This window comes from Anolis sagrei, chromosome 6 (assembly GCF_037176765.1).
Source record: "Anolis sagrei isolate rAnoSag1 chromosome 6, rAnoSag1.mat, whole genome shotgun sequence".
NCBI lineage: Eukaryota > Metazoa > Chordata > Lepidosauria > Squamata > Dactyloidae > Anolis > Anolis sagrei.
This window is the reverse complement of record NC_090026.1, coordinates 12104270-12124420: the sequence shown is the minus strand read 5'-3', so window position 1 is coordinate 12124420 and position 20151 is coordinate 12104270. Positions and strand designations below refer to the sequence as shown.

The 20151-nt window shown below is 39.5% G+C and overlaps 1 protein-coding gene across 1 annotated transcript; it reads left to right on the top strand.

The window, feature by feature from the left end:
* Positions 1-3362: 3362 nt before the first annotated feature.
* Positions 3363-18974, top strand: LOC132779232 (vomeronasal type-2 receptor 26-like). Its single transcript, XM_067469575.1, has 6 exons — positions 3363-3631; positions 4546-4723; positions 8231-9079; positions 15410-15625; positions 16498-16624; positions 18073-18974. The coding sequence occupies exons 1-6, from the start codon at positions 3363-3365 to the stop codon at positions 18972-18974; spliced, it is 2541 nt and encodes an 846-aa protein (XP_067325676.1).
* The last annotated feature ends 1177 nt before the right edge of the window (positions 18975-20151 follow it).

The following is a 20151-nucleotide window of genomic DNA, read 5'->3' as shown; positions in this document are numbered from 1 at the left end:
GAAGTCATAAGGAGGAGGGAGCAAGTTTGTTTTCTACTGCCCTGGAGACTAGGACATGGAGCAATTGCTTTAAATGACAGGAAAGGAGATTGCACCTGAACATTAGGAAGAACTTCTTAATGCTGAGAGCTGTTCAGCAGTGGAACTCTCTCCCCCAGAGTGTGGTGGATGCTCCTTCTTTGGGGGCTTTTAAGTAGAGGCTTGATGGCCATCTGTCGGGGGTGCTTTGAATGCAATTTTCCTGCTTCTTGGCAGAATGGAGTTGGACTGGATGGCTCACGAGGCCTCTTCCAACTCAATGATTCTATGATTCTATATTCACAAAGCCTACAAATTGATAGTCAGGGTAGCATTGCTATGATTGTAAAAGTGCTGCATGAGCCATTGCAAGCAACGGAGGTCATTTCTCTTGTCAATTGGGGCACAACAGCGTAATGTTTCCACCAGGCAACATCCCATAACCTGATCCACTGTCCAATGGGACTCTGATGCCATCATCATTTTCCTCCACTCAACAGTGCAGGGAAGGACAGATACTGCCAGTGCTACTAACTAGCCGCAAAAGCTGTGTCAGAGCTCCTTGTCATCATGGGTCCTTCTGCTGACATCAGCATGACCTGATTGTGTTGGTTCCCCATTCTGATCTTGACAGAGGCACTCTCCCTTCCTTCTTCCTGGCCTAAGATGCTTCTGCCAGTGTCAACACAGGGTGCCCATGTGACCAACAAGAAGGATAACAATTACCCCACCTCATCTCCAGTAAAAAAAAAAAATGAGGTGGGCTCTCCTCGAAAACTTCCCAATGCAATGAGATGATACAAGCAACAAGGGGTAACATATACAGTCCAGTCCCAAGAAAGGGGACACTAAAGATTGCAGTAACCACAAGACCATTTCATTAACTTCTCATACAAGCAACATAATGCTCAAGATTCTACAAGCAAGACTTTTACCATATGTGGAGCTAAAAGAAGTGCCAGATATCCAAGCTAGATTCAGGAAAGAAAGAAGTATGAGCATTGCTACCAACAGAACCTCTGAAAATGCTGGCCACAGATGCAGGAGAAATGTCAGGAGAGAATGCTGCTAGAACATGGTCATACAGCCCAAAAAGCTTCACAGAACCTAAGAATAAATTAAAATACCTGGAAGTAATAATAATAAAGGATTTAAAAGAAATGGAAGAGGTAAATGTAGTAGCATTGAGAAAAGTGGTTCAAAAATTAATAGAATATGAAAATATACATTTATCTTGGTTTGGAAAGATAGCATTAGTGAAAATGAAAATACTTCCGAAGAAAATTTTATATTTAGAATGCTGCCACTTCAGATTACAGAAGAAGAGCTAAATAGATGGCAACAAATGCTAAATATTTATTTATTTATTTATTCAGAACTTTTATATCCCGGTCTTCTCAACCTCCGCAGAGGGACTCAGGCCGGCTAACAACAGAAAATGCATACACAAGTAAACTAATAACATCATAACATCATAATACAGTAAAATACAAACAGAATAAATACATAAAGCCAAATTGACAAGATAAAATCACATTCATCACAGTCCGCCAGTGTGGTCAGTAGTTATTAGGTTGTTGTTGACTCGCCAATCATTCTGAGAATGCTTTGTCCAAGAGCCAGGATTTCACTAGCTTTCTGAAAGTCAGGAGGGAAGGGGCAGATCTAATCTCCATCGGGAGAGAGTTCCACAGCCAAGGGGCCACCACCGAGAAGGCCCTGTCTCTCATCCCCACCAGGCACGATTGGTGGGACCAAGAGCAGGCCCCCTCCAGAAGATCTTAACAACCTTGATGGTTTGTAGGGGAGAATCCGTTCAGACAGGTAAACTGGGCTGGAGCCGTTTAGGGATTTATAGGTCAACACCAGCACTTTGAATTGTGCTCAGACGCTAATTGGCAGCCAGTGGAGCTGACGCAACAGAGGAGTAGTGTGCTCCCTGTACCCCGCTCCTGTTAGTAATCTGGCTGTCACTCGTTGGACTAATTGCAGTTTCTGGGCAGTCTTCAGAGGCAACCCCACGTAGAGAGCGTTGCAGTAATCTATATGGGAAGTAACCAGAGCGTGGACCACCGTGGCCAAGTCAGACTTCCCAAGGTACGGGCGCAGCTGGCGCATAAGCTTTAATTGTGCAAAATCTCCCCTGACCACCACCGAGACCTGGGGCTCCAGGCTCAGCAATGAGTCCAGGATCACTCCCAAGCTGCAAACATGTGCCTTCAGGGAGAGTGTAACCCCATCAAGCACAGGCTGTAACCCTATGCCCTGTTCGGCCTTTCGACTGACCAGGAATACCTCTGTCTTGTCTGGATTTAGTTTCAATCTGTTTGCCCTCATCCAATCCATTACAGCGGCCAAGCACCGGTTCAGGACTTGAACAGCCTCCTTAGTAGCAGGTGGGAAGGAGTGACTGAGTTGGACATCGTCTGCATACAGATGACACCGCACTCCAAAACTCCGGATGATCTCTCCCAACGGCTTCATGTATATGTTGAATAGCATAGGGGACAGTTCTGAACCCTGCGGGACCAAACATTACAATGACCGATTTTAATGATAGTAAAAGAAATAGATTAAACAAACAGTTATGGTACAGATCACAAAAAGGGGGGGGGGGATGTGTGCGTGCTCATTTCTACAGTAGAGATGCATCCTTAATCTAACATTCAAACCACTGCTAGTTCACTGTGCAAAACTCTGCACTCTTGCTTCACTACCTATTACAGCTTTTTCTTTTTTGAAAGTGTGTTCTTGTCCTTGGTGATTACAAGGCCTTGTGTCTCCCTTGTGACATCGAGTGAAATGTCACAAACAGGCACAACTCACTATTTTTGTAGAATCTCAAAGAACCTATAATCCTGATTTAACTCTCCTGTAATTGCTAAATTGGCTATGATTACATCTCCTTCTTCTCTAAGAAGCAGATGTGATCATGGCCAATTTAGCAATTTTCTAAGACTACAGGGATTTCTAGAAATCATTAGGAAAACCACTCTATTTGAGGTGGAGAACCTATGCAGACATACAGAGGAGTAAGTTCCATTGAATTTATGGGACTGACTTCTGAGCAGGCATAGTTACAAGTGCTATTGATATTGTCCACGTCTTTCAGAGCTGTAGCTAGAGCAAGACATGGCTCCATCATTTTGGCTGTTGAATCTTCATACTGTGATTCCAAATGGGCTGAGTCTCTGATAGCACGCAAAGGTCCTGTTGAGACAAAGAATATCGATCACCCTTTTGCTACGCATCACCATTCATCAGTCCAGAGACTTACTCATTGCTGGCATCCTCTCTCAGCTCATTGTAGTGAGGCCGTACTGTGGCAGAACATTTGAATAACGATGGGTGAAGCACTGGTGAATATTTGTCTAGATGGAGCATTTGCGTGCAAGGTCATGTTATTCATGGGCCTGACCTTAATTCTGCTGCCTCAGATGGCATGCAAAACTCCTGTTGAGTCAAAGAAGATCAATCTCCCTTTTGGTATGCATCATACGTATCAACAATCTGGAGACCTGCACATTGCTGGCATCCTCTCTCAGATCTTCCTATCTGCTGATAGGCTAACATACAAGAAACATCCCTTGGATGAAATGGAAAGTGATGTAATGTATGGATTTATTTTTCTTATTAGTTTCTTGATTCTGTGAAGTTTTCCTGTTAAAAAACTCAGTCCACCAAAGCTTATAGACTTAAATGTGCTGTTGAAGGCTATCATGGCTGAAATCACTGGGCTGCTGTGAGTTTTCCGGGCTGTATGGCCATATTCCAGAAGCATTCTCTCCTGACCTTCCACCCATATCTATGGCAAGCATCCTCAAAGTTTGTGAGGTCTGTTGGAAACTAGGCAAGTGAGGTTTATATATCTGTGAAATGTCCAGGGTGAGAGAAAGAACTCTTGTCTGTTTTAGGCAAGTGTGAAAGTTTAGATTGGTCACCTTAATTTGCATTTACTAGCCTTGCAGCTTCAAAGCCACGCTGTTTCCTGCCAGGAGATCCTTTGTTGAGAGGTATTAGCTGACCTTGATTGTTTCTTGTCTGGAATTCCCCAGTTTTTTTAGTGTTGCTCTTATTTACCATCCAGACAAGAGTTCTTTCTCCCACCCTGGGCATTCCACAGATATATAAACCCACTTGCTTAGTTTCCAACAGACCTCACAACCTCTGAGGCTGTCCCAGAAGCATTCTATCCTGCCATAGATACAGGCGAAATGTCAGGATATAATGCTTCTGGAACATGGCCATACAGCCCAGAAAAGGTAACACATTAAAACGAAGATTTTATAGATTGATGTCACTTCACATTTAAGCAGAGATTGTTCAGTGCGCATTTTAACACAACCCAACTTGAAAATGTATATTGGATTAAAAGATAGCTAAAGCTGACACAATCTTTAACTCTCATCACAGGGTAATAACACAGAACTACCAGCACCTCTTGGCCTTGATATTTGCTGTGCAGGAGATCAATGCAAACCCCTTGCTTTTATCCAACATTACGCTGGGCTTCTATATTTCCAACAGCAATTTTCTAGCCAGTTGGACCTTTCTTGCCTCCATGAAACTTCTTTCTACCTGGAACAATTTTATCCCTAATTACAAATGTGACACCCAGAACAAGCCGGTGGCAGTCATTGGGGGACCAAATTCTGATGTCTGTCTCTTCATGGCAAATATCCTGAGCATATATAAATTTCCACAGGTAAGATCTGCATGTGGAACGGCAGAGTTTACAAACACATTGTTTCGTTTCTGTTTCATTTTTGTTTCATGTTTCATTTCTGTTTGCAGCCAGGGATTGTATGCCATACAGGGTCATAATGAATGTTTCAATTTGTAAAACCAACAAGTTTGTTTTTTGATCTATTACTTCAACTCAAGGGACATATCTCTGCTATGCTTTCTTCAGCTATGTTAAGCTCTCTAGACTTGCTGGCCATGAGCAAGTTCATCACATGGACTACAAAGCTGCAAGCCTTCCCACAGTTAATCGATTCTCTGCCAACAGAATATTTGTTATGAATAGCTTTCCAATAACTTTAAAGCATAGATTCTTTTTATTGCAGTTTTCCGGTAAGGGCCCATCCAGACAGTAGCTTTATTGTGGAAACTCCTGCAATAAAGGGGGGGGGGGGCTCTCCAGACAACATTTTGGAGACAGCCCCAAATTAATTAACTACAAACCAGGAAAACCCTGATTGGTAGCTAATTAATTTGATAGTGGATTTATTCTGCACCTTCTCGAAAGACGCGGGATAAATCCACCATTTCCAGTGTCTGGAGTGCAGTATTCTGCAGTCAAGACAGTGTTCCCACAGTTTACCGGGTGAAATAAGCCTGATAAACTGTGGGAATACACATCTCTCTCCCCTGAAGCCCCCAGACCCCTTAGAAAAGTAATAAAAATTTACCCGGCCTCCATTACAAGCCTTGGCTGGCTTTCCCAGCATGTAGAAATAACGCAGCAGGAGAGTGGGGGGGGGGAGGAGGAGGGAGGAAATCCCCCCCCCCCGCTCTCTTGGAGTGTCATTTCTACGTGCCAGGAGAGCCGGATGAAGCTTCTAATGGAGGCTGGGTAAGTTTTTATTACTTTTCTAAGGAATCTGGGGGCTTGGAGGAAGGGGGGGGTAGGACCTCCAGACGCTCTCTCAGGCTAGTACCAAGATAACGTCTTGACACCCATCCCAGAAAGCGTGTGCTTTCTGGGGTGGGTGTGGACAGGCCAAAACTCCTAAATTTCAAAATGCCAAAATGCATCTTTTCCCTAAGTACAATGTCAAGGAGCAAATCTCTGTTTTCCATACAGCAGAACCTGACTTCCTGCACAAAATGCAAAAACTCCAAAATCACACTCCTTTTCTTCCCTTGAGAAAAGGAGCCCAAGTGACCAGACTTCTGCTTTCCATTGCAGATCTACACTCCCAAATACATACACCATCTCTCTCCTTCCCGTGGAGAAGAGCGGCAGGTGGGCCAGGCTCCTCCAGTCGGCCACATTTTTTGGATTGTAGTAAGGTCTCTTATATAGCAATATTTCCGCTGATATTGTCCTGAAGTTGTAAATAAATGATAGGTTTTTTTCATCCTGAAACATCCTGGCTTCTGTCTCAGTTTCTTAGCAGAGGTTGATTCTTCTTCATTGGTGTTGTAAACGATAAGCCTTGTGCTGACTTCCTTCTTAGCCCAAGGAATCTTGTAAACATTTCCTAAACTTGAAAGAACCATTGTCTCTGATTAAAGTAAACATGTTACAATTTCCCAAAAGTTCAACAGTTAAACATTTGTCTCAATTCTTATTAATGTCAGCAGTTCAGCAACTTTTAATTATGGTTCAGCAAGCAGGCAGTTAATGATTTAGTCATTGCAGACCTTGGCTTCAGAATGGTGTCTCCAAAATTATTAGGTCTCATTCATTCATTCCTTTCATACAATTCCTTTCAAACCATATATCATAACATGACATATTGAACTATACATAGGTCTTTAATCTGTTTCATGACAGTTTATTTTTATTATATACATACCGGGTCCTAGGGAGGCACATTTGGGAGCTACAAGGCATAGAGCTTTTTCGATCTATGCTCCAATTCTGTGGAACTCATTGCCTCCATATATTAGAGCAATGTCGGAGTTGCGACCTTTTGTAAAGGCGCTCAAGACTTGGCTGTTTGGTTTTGCATTTAAGTAATCGGATCAAATTTTGCCATAGTCACTGCTGAATGTTTTTATGTTGAATGTTTTTAATTTGAATGTTTTATATTGTGTATAAGCTATTTTAAATTGTAAGTTGCTCGGAGCACTTTGGTGGAGAGTGACTAATTAAGAAATAAAGTGATGAAGATGATGATGATGATGATGATTATTATTATTATTATTATTATAGAATTCACTAGCTGGAACAAAAATGAGAAAGAGAGGGGAAAACAAAGAAATGTGGCAGGACCTTTAAGATTAGCTGACTTTTATTTTACCACAAGCTTTTATCACAAGATGCAAGATAGTATGATGTTAAAGCTTCAGGTGATAAAGCGTACTTATTTGTGGAAGTGGAATAGAATGTGATAGGATTTAGAACAATGTTTCTCAACCTTCTTAATGCCACGACCCCTTAATACAGTTCTTTATGTTGTGGTGACTCCCAAACATAAAATAATGTTAGTTGCTATTTCATAACTGTAATTTTACTACCGTTATGAATCGTAATGTAAATATCTGATATGCAGGATTTATTTTCATTCACTGGACCAAATTTGCCACATTTGAATGCTGGTGGGGTTTGGGAGTTGTAGTTGCTGGGATTTATAATTCACCTACAATCAAAGAGCATTCAGTACTCCACCAACAATGGGATTGAACCAAACTTGGCTCCAAACAGAACTCCCATGACCAACAGAAAATACTGGAAGGGTTTGGTAAGCATTGACTTTGAGTTTTAGAGTTGCAGTTCACCTACATTCAGAGAGCACTATGGACTCAAACTATGATGGATCTGGACCAAACTTTGCAAGAACACTCAATATGCCCAAATGTGAGCACTGGTGGAGTTTGGGGAAAGTAGACCTGGTCATTTGGGAGGTGTTGTTGTTGGAATTTATAGTTCACCTACAATCAAAGAGCATTCTGAACTCCACCAGCGATGGAATTGGGCCAAACTTCCCACACAGAACCCCTATGACGAACAGAAAATACTGTGTTTTCTGATGGTCTTTGGCAAACCCTCTGACACCACCTCATGACCCCCTGCCAAGGGTCCCAACCCCCAGGTTGAGATACACTGATCTAGAAAGATGTAAATCATGTCCTTTGCCCTAAATCTTGCCACATTAGAAGGCAGTTCACCATCCTCGAGTCAGCTACTTGATTAATAGTCATGGGATCTATATTCACCCCAACTGATAAAACCTGTAAGTGGTAGAATGGATATATCTATATGGTAGAAACTGAGGTCTCTTCCAATTCCAATATTCCATGATTCTATTTTTCCTTTCAACTTAAATGATCTGCAAGAACATTTCACATGATGACCAAGACTCTGCATCACTTCAGCAGAGAGAAATTGCAACTATCATCAACACTGTTGGTTTTCTTTCTTTCTTTCTTTCTTTTTTACATAAAAGACAAACTGACACTTTATTATATGTATAAATAAAAAGAAATGTTAAATGTTTTAATAACTGCCTGAACAAACAAAACCATTTTTGTTCTTCAGATTGCGTATGGCTCTGCTCCACCAATGGATGACAAAAACCAAGCAGCTTTTGTCCATCAGATATTCCCAAATGAAGAACATCAGTATATGGGGATTCTCCAATTACTTCTGCATTTCCAATGGTCATGGATTGGAGTCCTTTATCTAGATGATAATCCTTGGAAGAAGTTTAGACACACAGTGCTTCCCAAGTTTTCACAGAGAGGTATCTGCTTTGATTTCATGCTAGAAATAACCCAAATTACTTTTCTCAGCGAGGTGGAAACAATGAAAGAGGGGCTCCTTAAAACAGCTAATCTTGTCAAGAAAAGCACTGCCAATGTGGTGATTGTGCATGGAGAAATACAGACCATGATCACTTTGAGAATGTTGATAGATATCCCGGAATATCATGGAGACTCAAGAATAAGTAAAATATGGATTGTGACAGCCCAAATGGATTTTACATCCGTTCCTTTTCAAAGATATGGGGATCTCAGTTTCATCCATGGTGCTTTATCCATTTCAGTGCACACAGAGGAAGTTTCAGGATTCCATGACTTTCTGAAAAACAAAAAACCAAAGTCAGACTCACAAGATGGCTTCCTCAAAGACTTCTGGCAGCAAGCATTTCTCTGTCTGTTCCCAAACTCTAGTTTGGATGACCATTCTGAGAAAATGTGTACAGGAGAAGAGAAGCTGGAGAACCTTCCTGTATCCGTTTTTGAACTTAAAATGACCAGTCACAGCTATAGCATCTACAATGCTGTCTATGCTGTAGCTCATGCTTTGCGTGAGATGCCCTCCTCTGTGTTCAAACGCAGGGCAGACAGAGGCAAACAAAACCTTCAAATATTGCAATCGTGGCAGGTAATGTTCAATCTCTTGCAAGATACATTGGTATATTTGTTTTAACATATACAGTAGAATCATAGAATCAAAGAGTTGGAAGAGACCTCATGGGCCATCCAGTCCAACCCCCTGCCAAGAAGCAGGAATATTGCATTTAAATCACCCCTGACAGATGGCCATCCAGCCTCTGCTTAAAAGCTTCCAAAGAAGGAGCCTCCAACACACTCCGGGGCAGAGAGTTCCACTGCTGAATGGCTCTCACAATCAGGAAGTTCTTCCTAATGTTCAGATGGAATCTCCTCTCTTGTAGTTTGAAGCCATTGTTCCGCGTCCTAGTCTCCAAGGAAGCAGAAAACAAGCTTGCTCCCTCCTCCCTGTGGCTTCCTCTCACATATTTATACATGGCTATCATATCTCCTCTCAGCCTTCTCTTCTTCAGGCTAAACATGCCCAGTTCCCTAAGCCGCTCCTCGTAGGGCTTGTTCTCCAGACCCTTGATCGTTTTAGTCGCCCTCCTCTGGACACATTCCAGCTTGTCTATATCTCTCTTGAATTGTGTTGCCCAGAATTGGACACAATATTCCAGGTGTGGTCTAACCAAAGCAGAATAGAGGGGTAGCATTACTTCCTTAGATCTGCTACCCCTCTAGAGCCTCACTTATCCAACATAAACAGGCCGGCAGAACGTTGGATAAGTGAAAATTTTCAAAAATTAAGGAAAAGCCTATTAAATGACAAATTGCATTATGATTTTAAAAATTAAGTACCAAAACATCATGGTTTACAATAAATCAACAGAAAAAGCAGTTCAATACATGGTAACACAGACCCGTACCTGCTATTGCTGTTAGCCTGTTATAGCACTGTACTTAATTCCCCGGCCCCTCATATTTTGAGTTTGCACTAGCCTCAGCCCAGCCTTTTAATTTCTCTGAACAGGCAGGATTATTTTTAATATATATGTGCTATTGTGATAATTTTATGCCTATGTTGTTTTGTCAATTTTATGTTATGCTGTTTACTCTGTATGTTTTGGTAATGTTACTTGTTACTTGTTTTGGTAATGTTACTGAGTGGATAGAGTGTGTAATGAATTAGGAGAGAGGAGGGACGATTTATTATTTATTACTCTTAATGGTGCCACCAATGTGTGATGTGAGGTATTATTGGGAGATATGGCACGCTGGACGCAGAATTAATGGAGATGAGGCAGTCTTCAAACAAAAGAGAACAAGTTTATTTTGAACAAAGCGTATGGTTGCAGGCTGTTGATAAACTTGGAAATACTTTGAGAACTTTACATGTAACTTGGTTGCAATACAGTTCACACTTCTGGATGTTACAACTTGTAATTGACTTTTACTGTGGTGAAGCACTTTCTTAAACAATGTTTCCTGAGGTGAATAGCCTTCCTGTTTGATCCTTCCGTGATCAAACCCCAGATCTCTAGTTCATTTCTAACTAGTGATCTAAACAAGCTTCTCTTAGTCCTCTCTAACTAATGAAACTAATTAGGTTTCCCCTTCAGCCTTCCTAAACTGAAGAAACCTCTGACTATTCACAAACACTGCTTCTCTACTTCCCACTCTCTCTCTCTCAACTGCTAACTCCGACTCCAAAACCCTAACTCCGACTGAACATAAACTGTCGTTTTTCAAACTCTCCCCTCTAAGCTCCTCCCACTTCTACAGCATCGTCTCCATGGCAACGCACTCCTCTGACTTAGGCCGCTCCAGCATTACAGCAGCCAATCTAAACACCAATACAGTTAAAGTCATACAATTTATAATCAACTTCTGTACAGAGTGGTATATAAATAAAGTTTTATTTTTATTTTTATTATAACATTATGTAGGAATTACTGTACTTACGAATTTAGCACCAAAACATCGCAATGTATTGAAACATCTGTGGATCCGGACAGGAGGCAGACTGCACTGGATAATACAGAACGTTGGATGAGTGAAGGTTGAATAAGCGAGAATATACGGTGTGTGTGTGTGTGTGTATAAGCATATAGCATAAATTAGACACCATCTTGTTTTGAATTCTGTCCATAGAAAAACCATATGGATAGTATTTCTGTGTGAGTGTGTATGTCCAGAAAAATGAATCTGTGTTTCCTTATATACCAAACCTTCTCTTTGGTTTGAAAAGCAACAAACTTTAGAGATGTTTGGCGTGGAGTTACTGGCCATCTGTCAGGGGTGATTGAATGTGATTTTCCTAGTTCTTGGCAGGAGGTTGTCCCACGAGGTCTCTTCCAACTCTATGATTCTATGAGTGTAAATGTTTGATATAATTTAAAAGTGTATTTGTGGGAGGATTCCAATTATATAATCAGATTCAGATATAGTGTATAGATTCCAATGAATTGGATCTAAATCAAACAGATTTGAATTATGCCCAATTCTTTCTTTTTTTTTATTATTAATTTTTTTTATTGATTTATCACAATTATTACATACTGTTGCATTTTATACATCAACCTCTTTAACATGTTGTTTTGTTGTTTTGCTTTGACATTTCCTCCCCTTTTCTCTTTTTTTTTTTCCCCTATTTTCACCTCAGTGCTCCCCTCCACCCGTCTCAAGCCACATTTTTTTACATTTCATCTGTCCAAAATTTCATTTCTTCTTGTGACGGTAATTTTCCTTCCTTATTTTTTAATCCATTTACCACAAATTTTCCCCATATAGCATCAAAATCACTTTGTTTCCATATACCTTTTTTAACCTTTAATATACATGTCAGTTTGTCATTTAATGCTATTTTCCATGCTTCCTTGTACCACTCCTCTATTCGTATATTCATTTCTTTTTTCCAATTCCTTGCTATGAGCAGTCTTGCTATAGTTAGTAAGTTTGTTATCGCTTCTTTATCCTCCTTTTTCAGTTGCTTATTGGTATATAATGATAATAAGGCTATACTAGGACTTTTGTCTATTTTCATATTCATTATACTTTCTATTTCTCTAAATACTTTCTCCCAAAAATTATTTACATATTTACATTGCCACCACATATGTATATATGTTCCTGGTTCTTTACATCCTCTCCAACAATTTGTTGAATTGTTTTTATTCATATATGCTATTCTTACCGGTGTTAAGTACCACTTCCATATTAACTTGTAATAATTTTCTTTAACACGTATCGATAGGTTTTTTAAATGTCTTTGTCCCCATAACTGTTGCCACTCTATTTCACTTATTTTTATCCCTAAATCCTCTTCCCAAATCTCCTTAAGGGTACTCTTTTTCATTTTCCCATCCTTCATTTCAATTAGTATCTTATAGATTTTGCTAATTATACCTCTCAAGTTTTCGTGTTCTTCTACTGCCCTTCCCTTCTGTATTATTTGTTCAAATTGATTGAGTTGGCTTCCGTTTCTATTATTTTTTTTCCAGTTTATTAACCATTGTTCTAGTTGTATACAATGAAACGATGATAATTTTATTTCTTTAAACTCTTCCAACATCCTTTCCCTCTTCATTTCCGCCTTCATCCAATCCCCTATTCTATCTAAATTTATTTCCCTTACCTTTTTATCCATTGCTTTTTTTAAATTTTTTGGGAATTTCTTTTCCATCACTATTGGGGTTATAATTGATCCTTCCTTTATTAACCTCCCCTTGTATTTATTCCATACTTTCAGTATGTTGCTCAGCATTGGGTTTCTAATTTCCCTCAGTTCTTTTCTAGTAAGCTGTTTAAAAAATATATTCCAAGTTTCATCTTCCACTTTTCCTGATTCATTACTAAGCCAATCTATTCCCTCTTTTTTAACCATTCCTTCTATAACCAAATTTAATCTACTTGCTTCATAATATTTTTTTATATTAGGTAGTGCTAGTCCACCCTCCTTTTGCGATCTATACCATAACTGTTTGTTTAGCCTGTTTCTTTTACTTCCATTGCAGTACTTATTAATCATTTGTTGCCATCTAATTAGCTCTTCTTCTGTGATTTGAAGTGGTAACATTCTAAATATAAAATTTATCTTTGGAAGTATTTTCATTTTTACTAATGCTATTCTTCCAAACCAGGATAAATGTATACCTTCGTACTCTATTAACTTTTTCTGAACTTCTTTTCTTAAAGTTACTACATTTACTTCCTCTGTCTCTTTTAAATCCTTAGTTATTATTACTCCCAAGTATTTTAATTTATTCTTAATTCTTATTCCCATTTTTCTCTGTTCTATAAATTTTTTTTCTTCTTCTCTTGTATAATTGAGTAGCATCATTTCTGACTTGTTCCAATTAACTTGTAATCCCGTTGCTTTCCCAAATATCTCCAAATGTTCTTTTATTCTATCTATTTTCTCCACTATATTTTCTATAAATAACAATGTATCGTCAGCGAATAAGCTCACCTTCTGTTTCTCCTTTTTTCCTAATCCTTCTAAGTTTTTATCGTTCCTTATATTATTAGCAAAAAGTTCTATCACCATAGCAAATAATATCGGGGACAAAGGGCACCCTTGTCTAGTTCCTCTAGTCACTTTTATTTCGTTTGTCACTCCATCATTTATAGTTATCACTGCTGAATTCTTTGAATAAAATTGTTTTAGTACTCCTTTTATTTTATTTCCCATTCCAAATTTATTTACTATTTCCCCTAGTGTCTCCCATTCCACACAATCGAACGCTTTAAAAATGTCTAATGATAGTATCCCTGCTTTTCCCTTCCCCTCTTTAACCCAATGAATTTTATTTAGTGCTCTCCCTATCAAATTTGACATTTGTCTTCCTTTTATAAACCCACACTGATCTTCTTTTATGTACTTATACATACATTTATTCATTCTATTAGCTAATATCGCGGACAATATCTTTGCATCCTGGTTTATTAATGATATGGGCCTGTATGACCCTGGGTCTGTTAAGTCTTTGTCAGGTTTGGGTATTAATATTATTAATGATCTCCTCCATGAATCGGGTATTTTATCTCCCTTCATTATTCCATTATACAATTCCAATAATTTTGGGGTTAAAACTTCTCTAAAGCTTTTATAATACTCTGTCCCTAGACCATCCAGGCCTGGGGCTTTTCCTACTTTTAATTTATTAATGACTTCCTCTATTTCTTTTTTCTTAATAGGTTGGTCCAATAGCTCTTTATCTTTCTCCTCCAGCTTACTCTCCCAATTTTCTTCCACGTATTTCCTGATTGCCTCTATGGGACATGCTTTAGTTTGATATAGATTTTTATAAAATTCCTCAAATACTTTCAATTTCTCTTTCATAGCTCTACATAATTTACCTGTTTTATCTTTTATCGTGTTTATCATTCCTTCCATTTTCTTTTTCTGTGTTGATTTGGCTAGGATCTTTGAATTCCTATCACTAAACTCAAAATATTCCCTCCTTAAATAAATTAAATTTTCTTGTACTTCGTCTATTTCCATTTTATCCAATTCCTCTTTTTTTGCTCTTAACCTAGCATAAATTCGTGTATCTCTCTTTATTACATATGCTTTTTCAATCTCTTCTATTTCTCTTTCTAGATTCCTTTTCCTTTCTTCTTGCCTTCTTTTTAAGTTAATTGTCTCTTTTATACATAACCCTCTGGTCACTGCTTTCATAGTATCCCATAGGACTCCTTTTGTCACCCCCTTTTCGTTGAAGCCCCATATTTCTTGCCATTCTGCTTGCACTTTATCTACTATCTCTTTATGATTTAGTATTCTTGTGTTTAACCTCCACCTTTTCATTTTATCATAATCACATTTCAACGCAATCTCAATTGAAACCAAAGCGTGATCCGAAATCTTAATCATACCTATATCAGCATTTAGCACTTTACTTGTCATGTTCTTGGAGACAAAAATATAATCAATTCTTGTATACACCTTGTGTACCGATGAATAATATGTATATCTACTTTCATTCCCTTTTACCAATCTCCACACATCCTTTAATTGCCATTTATTCATTACTCTGCTTAAATCCGTTGTTTCAATATTTCTAGCTTTTGATGCTATCGTAGTTTTATCCTTCTTCAAATCCATACAGCAATTACAATCTCCTCCAAATATTACATTTTGTTGATGATAATTCTCTATTTGCTCTAGCACTTTTTCATAAAATTCTTGCTGTTTCACATTTGGTGCGTATACATTTACTAATACATATTTTTCCTCCCCTATTTCCCCATATATTATTATATATCTTCCCTCTTCATGCCCAATTCTTAACTGTGAAATTGACATCTAAATAGAAGCCAAGGTGTTTCTAAATCCACTTAGAAATTTTTACTAAGGGGCTAGTTACCCTAACTTTTCCATACTGGTTTATTTATATGGTGCCTATAATTATTACATTTTTTTTTACTATCAATCCAGCTCCACCGTTTTCTGGAAAACATCCATTTTAACAACACTGTTGGTGAAAAGGTTTCCTTTAATTTAGCAACTGGGTTTGATATCATCAACTGGGCTACATTCAACAATGAGTCCTTCCTTCGAGTCAAAGTTGGAAGGATAGACTTACAAACATTTCCAAACATTGGTTTCGCCATTCATGATAATGCTATTGTATGGCCGGGCAGGTTCAATCAGGTAAGACACAAGCATATCCTGTGGTGCACCAAGATGGTATTCAGAGATCAAAAACTTCACCAAAGGAAAAAAGTCGATCTAGACAGCTTTGCTGCTTCATTATAGTAATGATGGGAGAACAATTGAAAAACAAATGTCAGACTTTTCTTCTCATTGGAGTAACTACTGAAGAGGCCATTATGTTGGTCCTCCATCCCATAAACATTAAAGTCCAGGATATGTGTAGAAGACAATGGGGACCAGGAGATCAACTTTGATGAGGATTCAAGGGGTTCCTTTGTGATGTGGAGAGGACTACCACTCCCTCCCCTTAGAAGACGGTTCACCCCACAGACCTAGAGCATTGGCTGAAGGAATCAAGGAGCAGAAAACATGAATGCAAACAGTATTGTTGAAGGCTTTCATGGCCGGAATCACTGGGTTGTTGTAGATTTTTCGAGCTATATGGCCATGTTCTAGAGGCATTCTCTCCTGACGTTTTGCCTGCATCTATCACAAGCATCCTCAGAGGTTGTGAGGCTCTTGGAAACTAGGAAAATTAGGTTTATATATCTGTGGAATGTCCAGTTTCCAACAGACCTCACAACCTCTGAGGATAGATGCAGGTGAAATGTCAGGAGGGAATGCTTCTAGAACATGGCCATATAGTCTGATAAACCAACAACAACCCAATGCAAACCTTGTTTATATCATGTTGGACATAGATATGTTCTCCCAAAAATGGTTAAAGGAATAAAAACTCCCCATTTTCCAAAGGCCTACTGCATACTATTGTCTATTTCATTGAAATTATATTGCACTCTTCACAAGTCATCCAATTGTTTACAATAACGTATCTGCATGTTCAACTATTCTCTTTCATTTGTGGATAGGAACGGCCCTTTTCTCTGTGTAATGACCACTGCCAACCAGGCTATAGCAAGAAAAAGAATGAAGGGGAACAGTTTTGCTGCTTTGATTGTATTCCATGTCCAGAAGGAAAGATTTCAAACCAGAGAAGTGAGCATTATAACATTATACTCCTTGACTTAAATATTGTTTTTGCATTACAGTGGCATTAGGGTTGGTAATAGGAGCTTAGCTGCAGAGACCATGGAAGAAATCATACACAGGAAAAATAGGTTGCTCAAAGCCTATATTTCATATCTTCCTTTTTTCACCATTGCTAGGCAATCCTGGAAAAAATTGCAACTTAATTTATATGGTACCAATAGAGTTCTGGCCCAGATTACCAAACATCTTAAGAGGGATCAAGGAATGATTATGGTGGGACATGGTCTCATTACTCCTGGTGATAAAAATTTGAAATGTGCTGCCTACATATATCCTTATGTAATATAATTGAATCTTATCCACTCAAGGCGGTTTGCAAGGTCAATACATGGCATTTATTGACATTGCAAAGGCATTCGACACAGTGAATCGCAGCGCTCTCTGGACCATCCTCCAGAAAATCGGGTGCCCTAACAAATTTGTGAACATCCTGCGGCTCCTCCACGATGACATGATGGCAACAGTCTTGGACAGAGGTGGCTCCCAAAGTGGCCCATTTAAGGTGGAATCAGGTGTCAAACAGGGATGTGTTATTGCCCCAATCTTATTCTCCATCTTCATCGTTATAATACTTCATCTTGTTGATGGGAAGCTTCCCACCAGGGTGGAAATCATTTAGAGATCCAGAAAAACCAAAAGGGACACACTCCCTCTGACTAGTTCTCTTTGTAGATAATCTACTAAGGTGACCAATGCTGTCTCTGTTCCGTAGCTAGGCCTGAAACCAGATTGAAATGGATCCAGATAATCGGTTTCATCCAAGAAACTTTGGAGCTGAGAGGCCACCACCTTCTTCAGAACTTTGGCCAGAAAGGGGAGATTTTAAACTGGCCAGTAGTTGTCCAATTGAGTGGGGTCCAGTGCTGGTTTCTTTAATAGAGGTCTTACTACACCTCCTTGAAGCTCATTGGCATTGAGCCTTGTTCCAGTGGTCTGCCACAGCTTCGAGAGAATCACCTACCGATGTGAAGACCAGGTCTAGAGGTCTAGAAACCATCCATAATGATGATGTCATAGTTATATTTCAGCTACTTAACTATGACAGAATAATGTCATGAATAGTCTAAAAATGTATTAAAGGGCTGCATATCCTTTAAGTACAATATTTTTACCACTAAAACTCCTTTTTGACCAAATCACTAATCATGAACCAGACTGAACTGGGGTGAAATATGATGTTCCTGTGCAGATACAAAAATAAAATCCCTTTTTTGATTTGGGATCATCTAGAACTATTTCCAAGTATATCTTTATTCAAATATATGAATGAGGCACAATATTGGCTTGTGTGATTTTGATTAACCAGCTTTCATTCGTCGCTTTTAAAATACATTTGAAAACTGACATTTAAACAAGTCACAAATCATAATATATAATTGTGTTCTTTTCACCAGACATGGATGACTGCTTTCAATGTCCAGAAGATCGTTACCCAAACAAGAACAAGGATTTCTGCATCCCCAAATATATAATTTTCCTTGGTTTTGAAGACTCATTGGGAACAAGTTTGGCCAGCTCTGCTCTTCTCCTTTTTTGTGTGACTGCTGGAGTGCTTGGGATCTTCATCAAACACCAGGACACTCCCATTGTCAAAGCCAATAACCGGAGCCTCACCTACACCCTCCTCCTCTCCCTCCTGCTCTCCTTCCTTTGTGCTCTGCTCTTCATTGGACAGCCACGAAAGGTGACCTGCCTCTTTCGTCAGACAGCTTTTGGCATCATCTTCTCTGTGGCTGTTTCTTCTGTGTTGGCAAAAACTATCACTGTGATTCTTGCTTTCCAAGCCACCAAACCTGAATCCAAGTTGAGGAAATGGTTGGGCAAAAGAACAGCTGCCTCCATTATTCTCTTCTGCTCACTCATTCAAGTCACAATTTGTACAGTATGGCTGGCTACCTTTCCTCCATTTCCAGATCTTGATGTGATCTCAAAGGCTGAAGAAGTCATTCTTGAATGTAACGAAGGTTCTGATTCCATGTTTTACTGTGTCCTGGGTTTTATGGGTTTCCTGTCTATTTGCAGTTTCATTTCAGCATTCTTTGCCAGGAAGTTACCTGACAGCTTTAATGAAGCAAAGTTTATCACCTTTAGCATGTTGGTCTTCTGCAGTGTATGGATTTCCTTTGTTCCAGCCTATCTTTCCACCAAAGGCAAATATATGGTGGCTGTGGAGATCTTCTCTATCTTGGCTTCCAGTGCCGGATTACTAGGATTCATATTTTTCCCCAAGTGCTATATCATTGTTATGAGGCCTGATATGAACATAAGGAAACAACTAATAAAAAGAAAACATTAAGCACATGTCTGTTTCCGGGATTGATTCTATTCACTAACACTGACCTGAGAATTTTCTTCACAGGGTATGATGGATGATGTTACCCTCCTTTGTTGGCAATCTCCATTTTGAGACAGAAATTTCAGTTTTCACAATTCTCCTATTATTTATAATTGGCGACTCAAGGCAGTTTCCAACAAATCAGTATACATAAAACATAATAGATAAAATAAAACATTAACAGTACAAAACCTCATAAAGACAATAAAAGCAACATTATCAGCATCCCATTATTCTCAAGCATTGTCCAATTCCATTGCCAGGTCATTCAATTTCCTATATTAGATACTCTGTATTTGTAAATGCTTGCTCAAATTGCCACGTTTTAACTTGCCTCCGAAACGTCAAGAGGGAGGGAGCAGATCTGATTTCCCTAGGGAGGTCATTCCATAGCCGAGGGGCCACCACTGAGAAGGCCCTGTCTCTCGGCCCCGCCAAATGCATCTAGTTCATAAGGAGAGATTCAGACAGGTAAGTTGGGCTGGAATTGTTTAGGGCTTTATAGGATAAAGCCAGCACTTTGAATTGTGCCCGGTAGCAGACTGGCATCCAGTGGAGTTGGCACAACAGAGGAGTTGTGTGATCCCTGAGCACCACTCTTGTTAGCAACCTGGCTACTGCCCATTGTGAAGTCAAGGAGGAATTTAAAAGGGTCTTGCCCTGAAGGAGGGACCCTGCAGACCCACCAAAGAGGGTTCACTACAATGGTGAGCAAAGAGAAGCCGCAATTTAAAAGATTTCCCTAAGTTCCCAAAAGAATCTGGACTCCCTGGGACACCTGGAAGGCATCCCAGGCGGGCCTGTGGCTGCCCGCAGCCTGAAAAAGGATATGTTCATGCATTTGATACTTGTGAGTCAGGAAACAGACACAATGTATCACTATGGAGAGGTGAAGGTTATAATTCAATTAGTCTTTATTAGGGGTTTTGGGCTGGGGAGAAAGCAAAAGGAGAGAGCTCAAGGTTGCAAAGAGTCCTTGGTTGGGGCTGCTGCTGGAACACATTTTATCAGTGCTGGCCCAACGGAGCATCCAGGAACTGCAGAACTCCCTGCAGCTGGTCAGATCAGCTGGAAAGCAGGGGTCTGGGGTGGATTAGGGATCAATTGGACCATTTGGAGCTTCTGGACAGTCTTCAAG

Coding starts and splice junctions, on each gene's coding strand:
- LOC132779232 (XM_067469575.1), top strand. CDS start 3,363: ATGGGTGAAGCACTGGTGAATATTTGTCTAGATGGAGCATTTGCGTGC. Junction 4,724..8,230: donor GCATATATAAATTTCCACAG/GTAAGATCTGCA, acceptor TTTGTTCTTCAG/ATTGCGTATGGCTCTGCTCC. Junction 9,080..15,409: donor AAATATTGCAATCGTGGCAG/GTAATGTTCAAT, acceptor CTATCAATCCAG/CTCCACCGTTTTCTGGAAAA.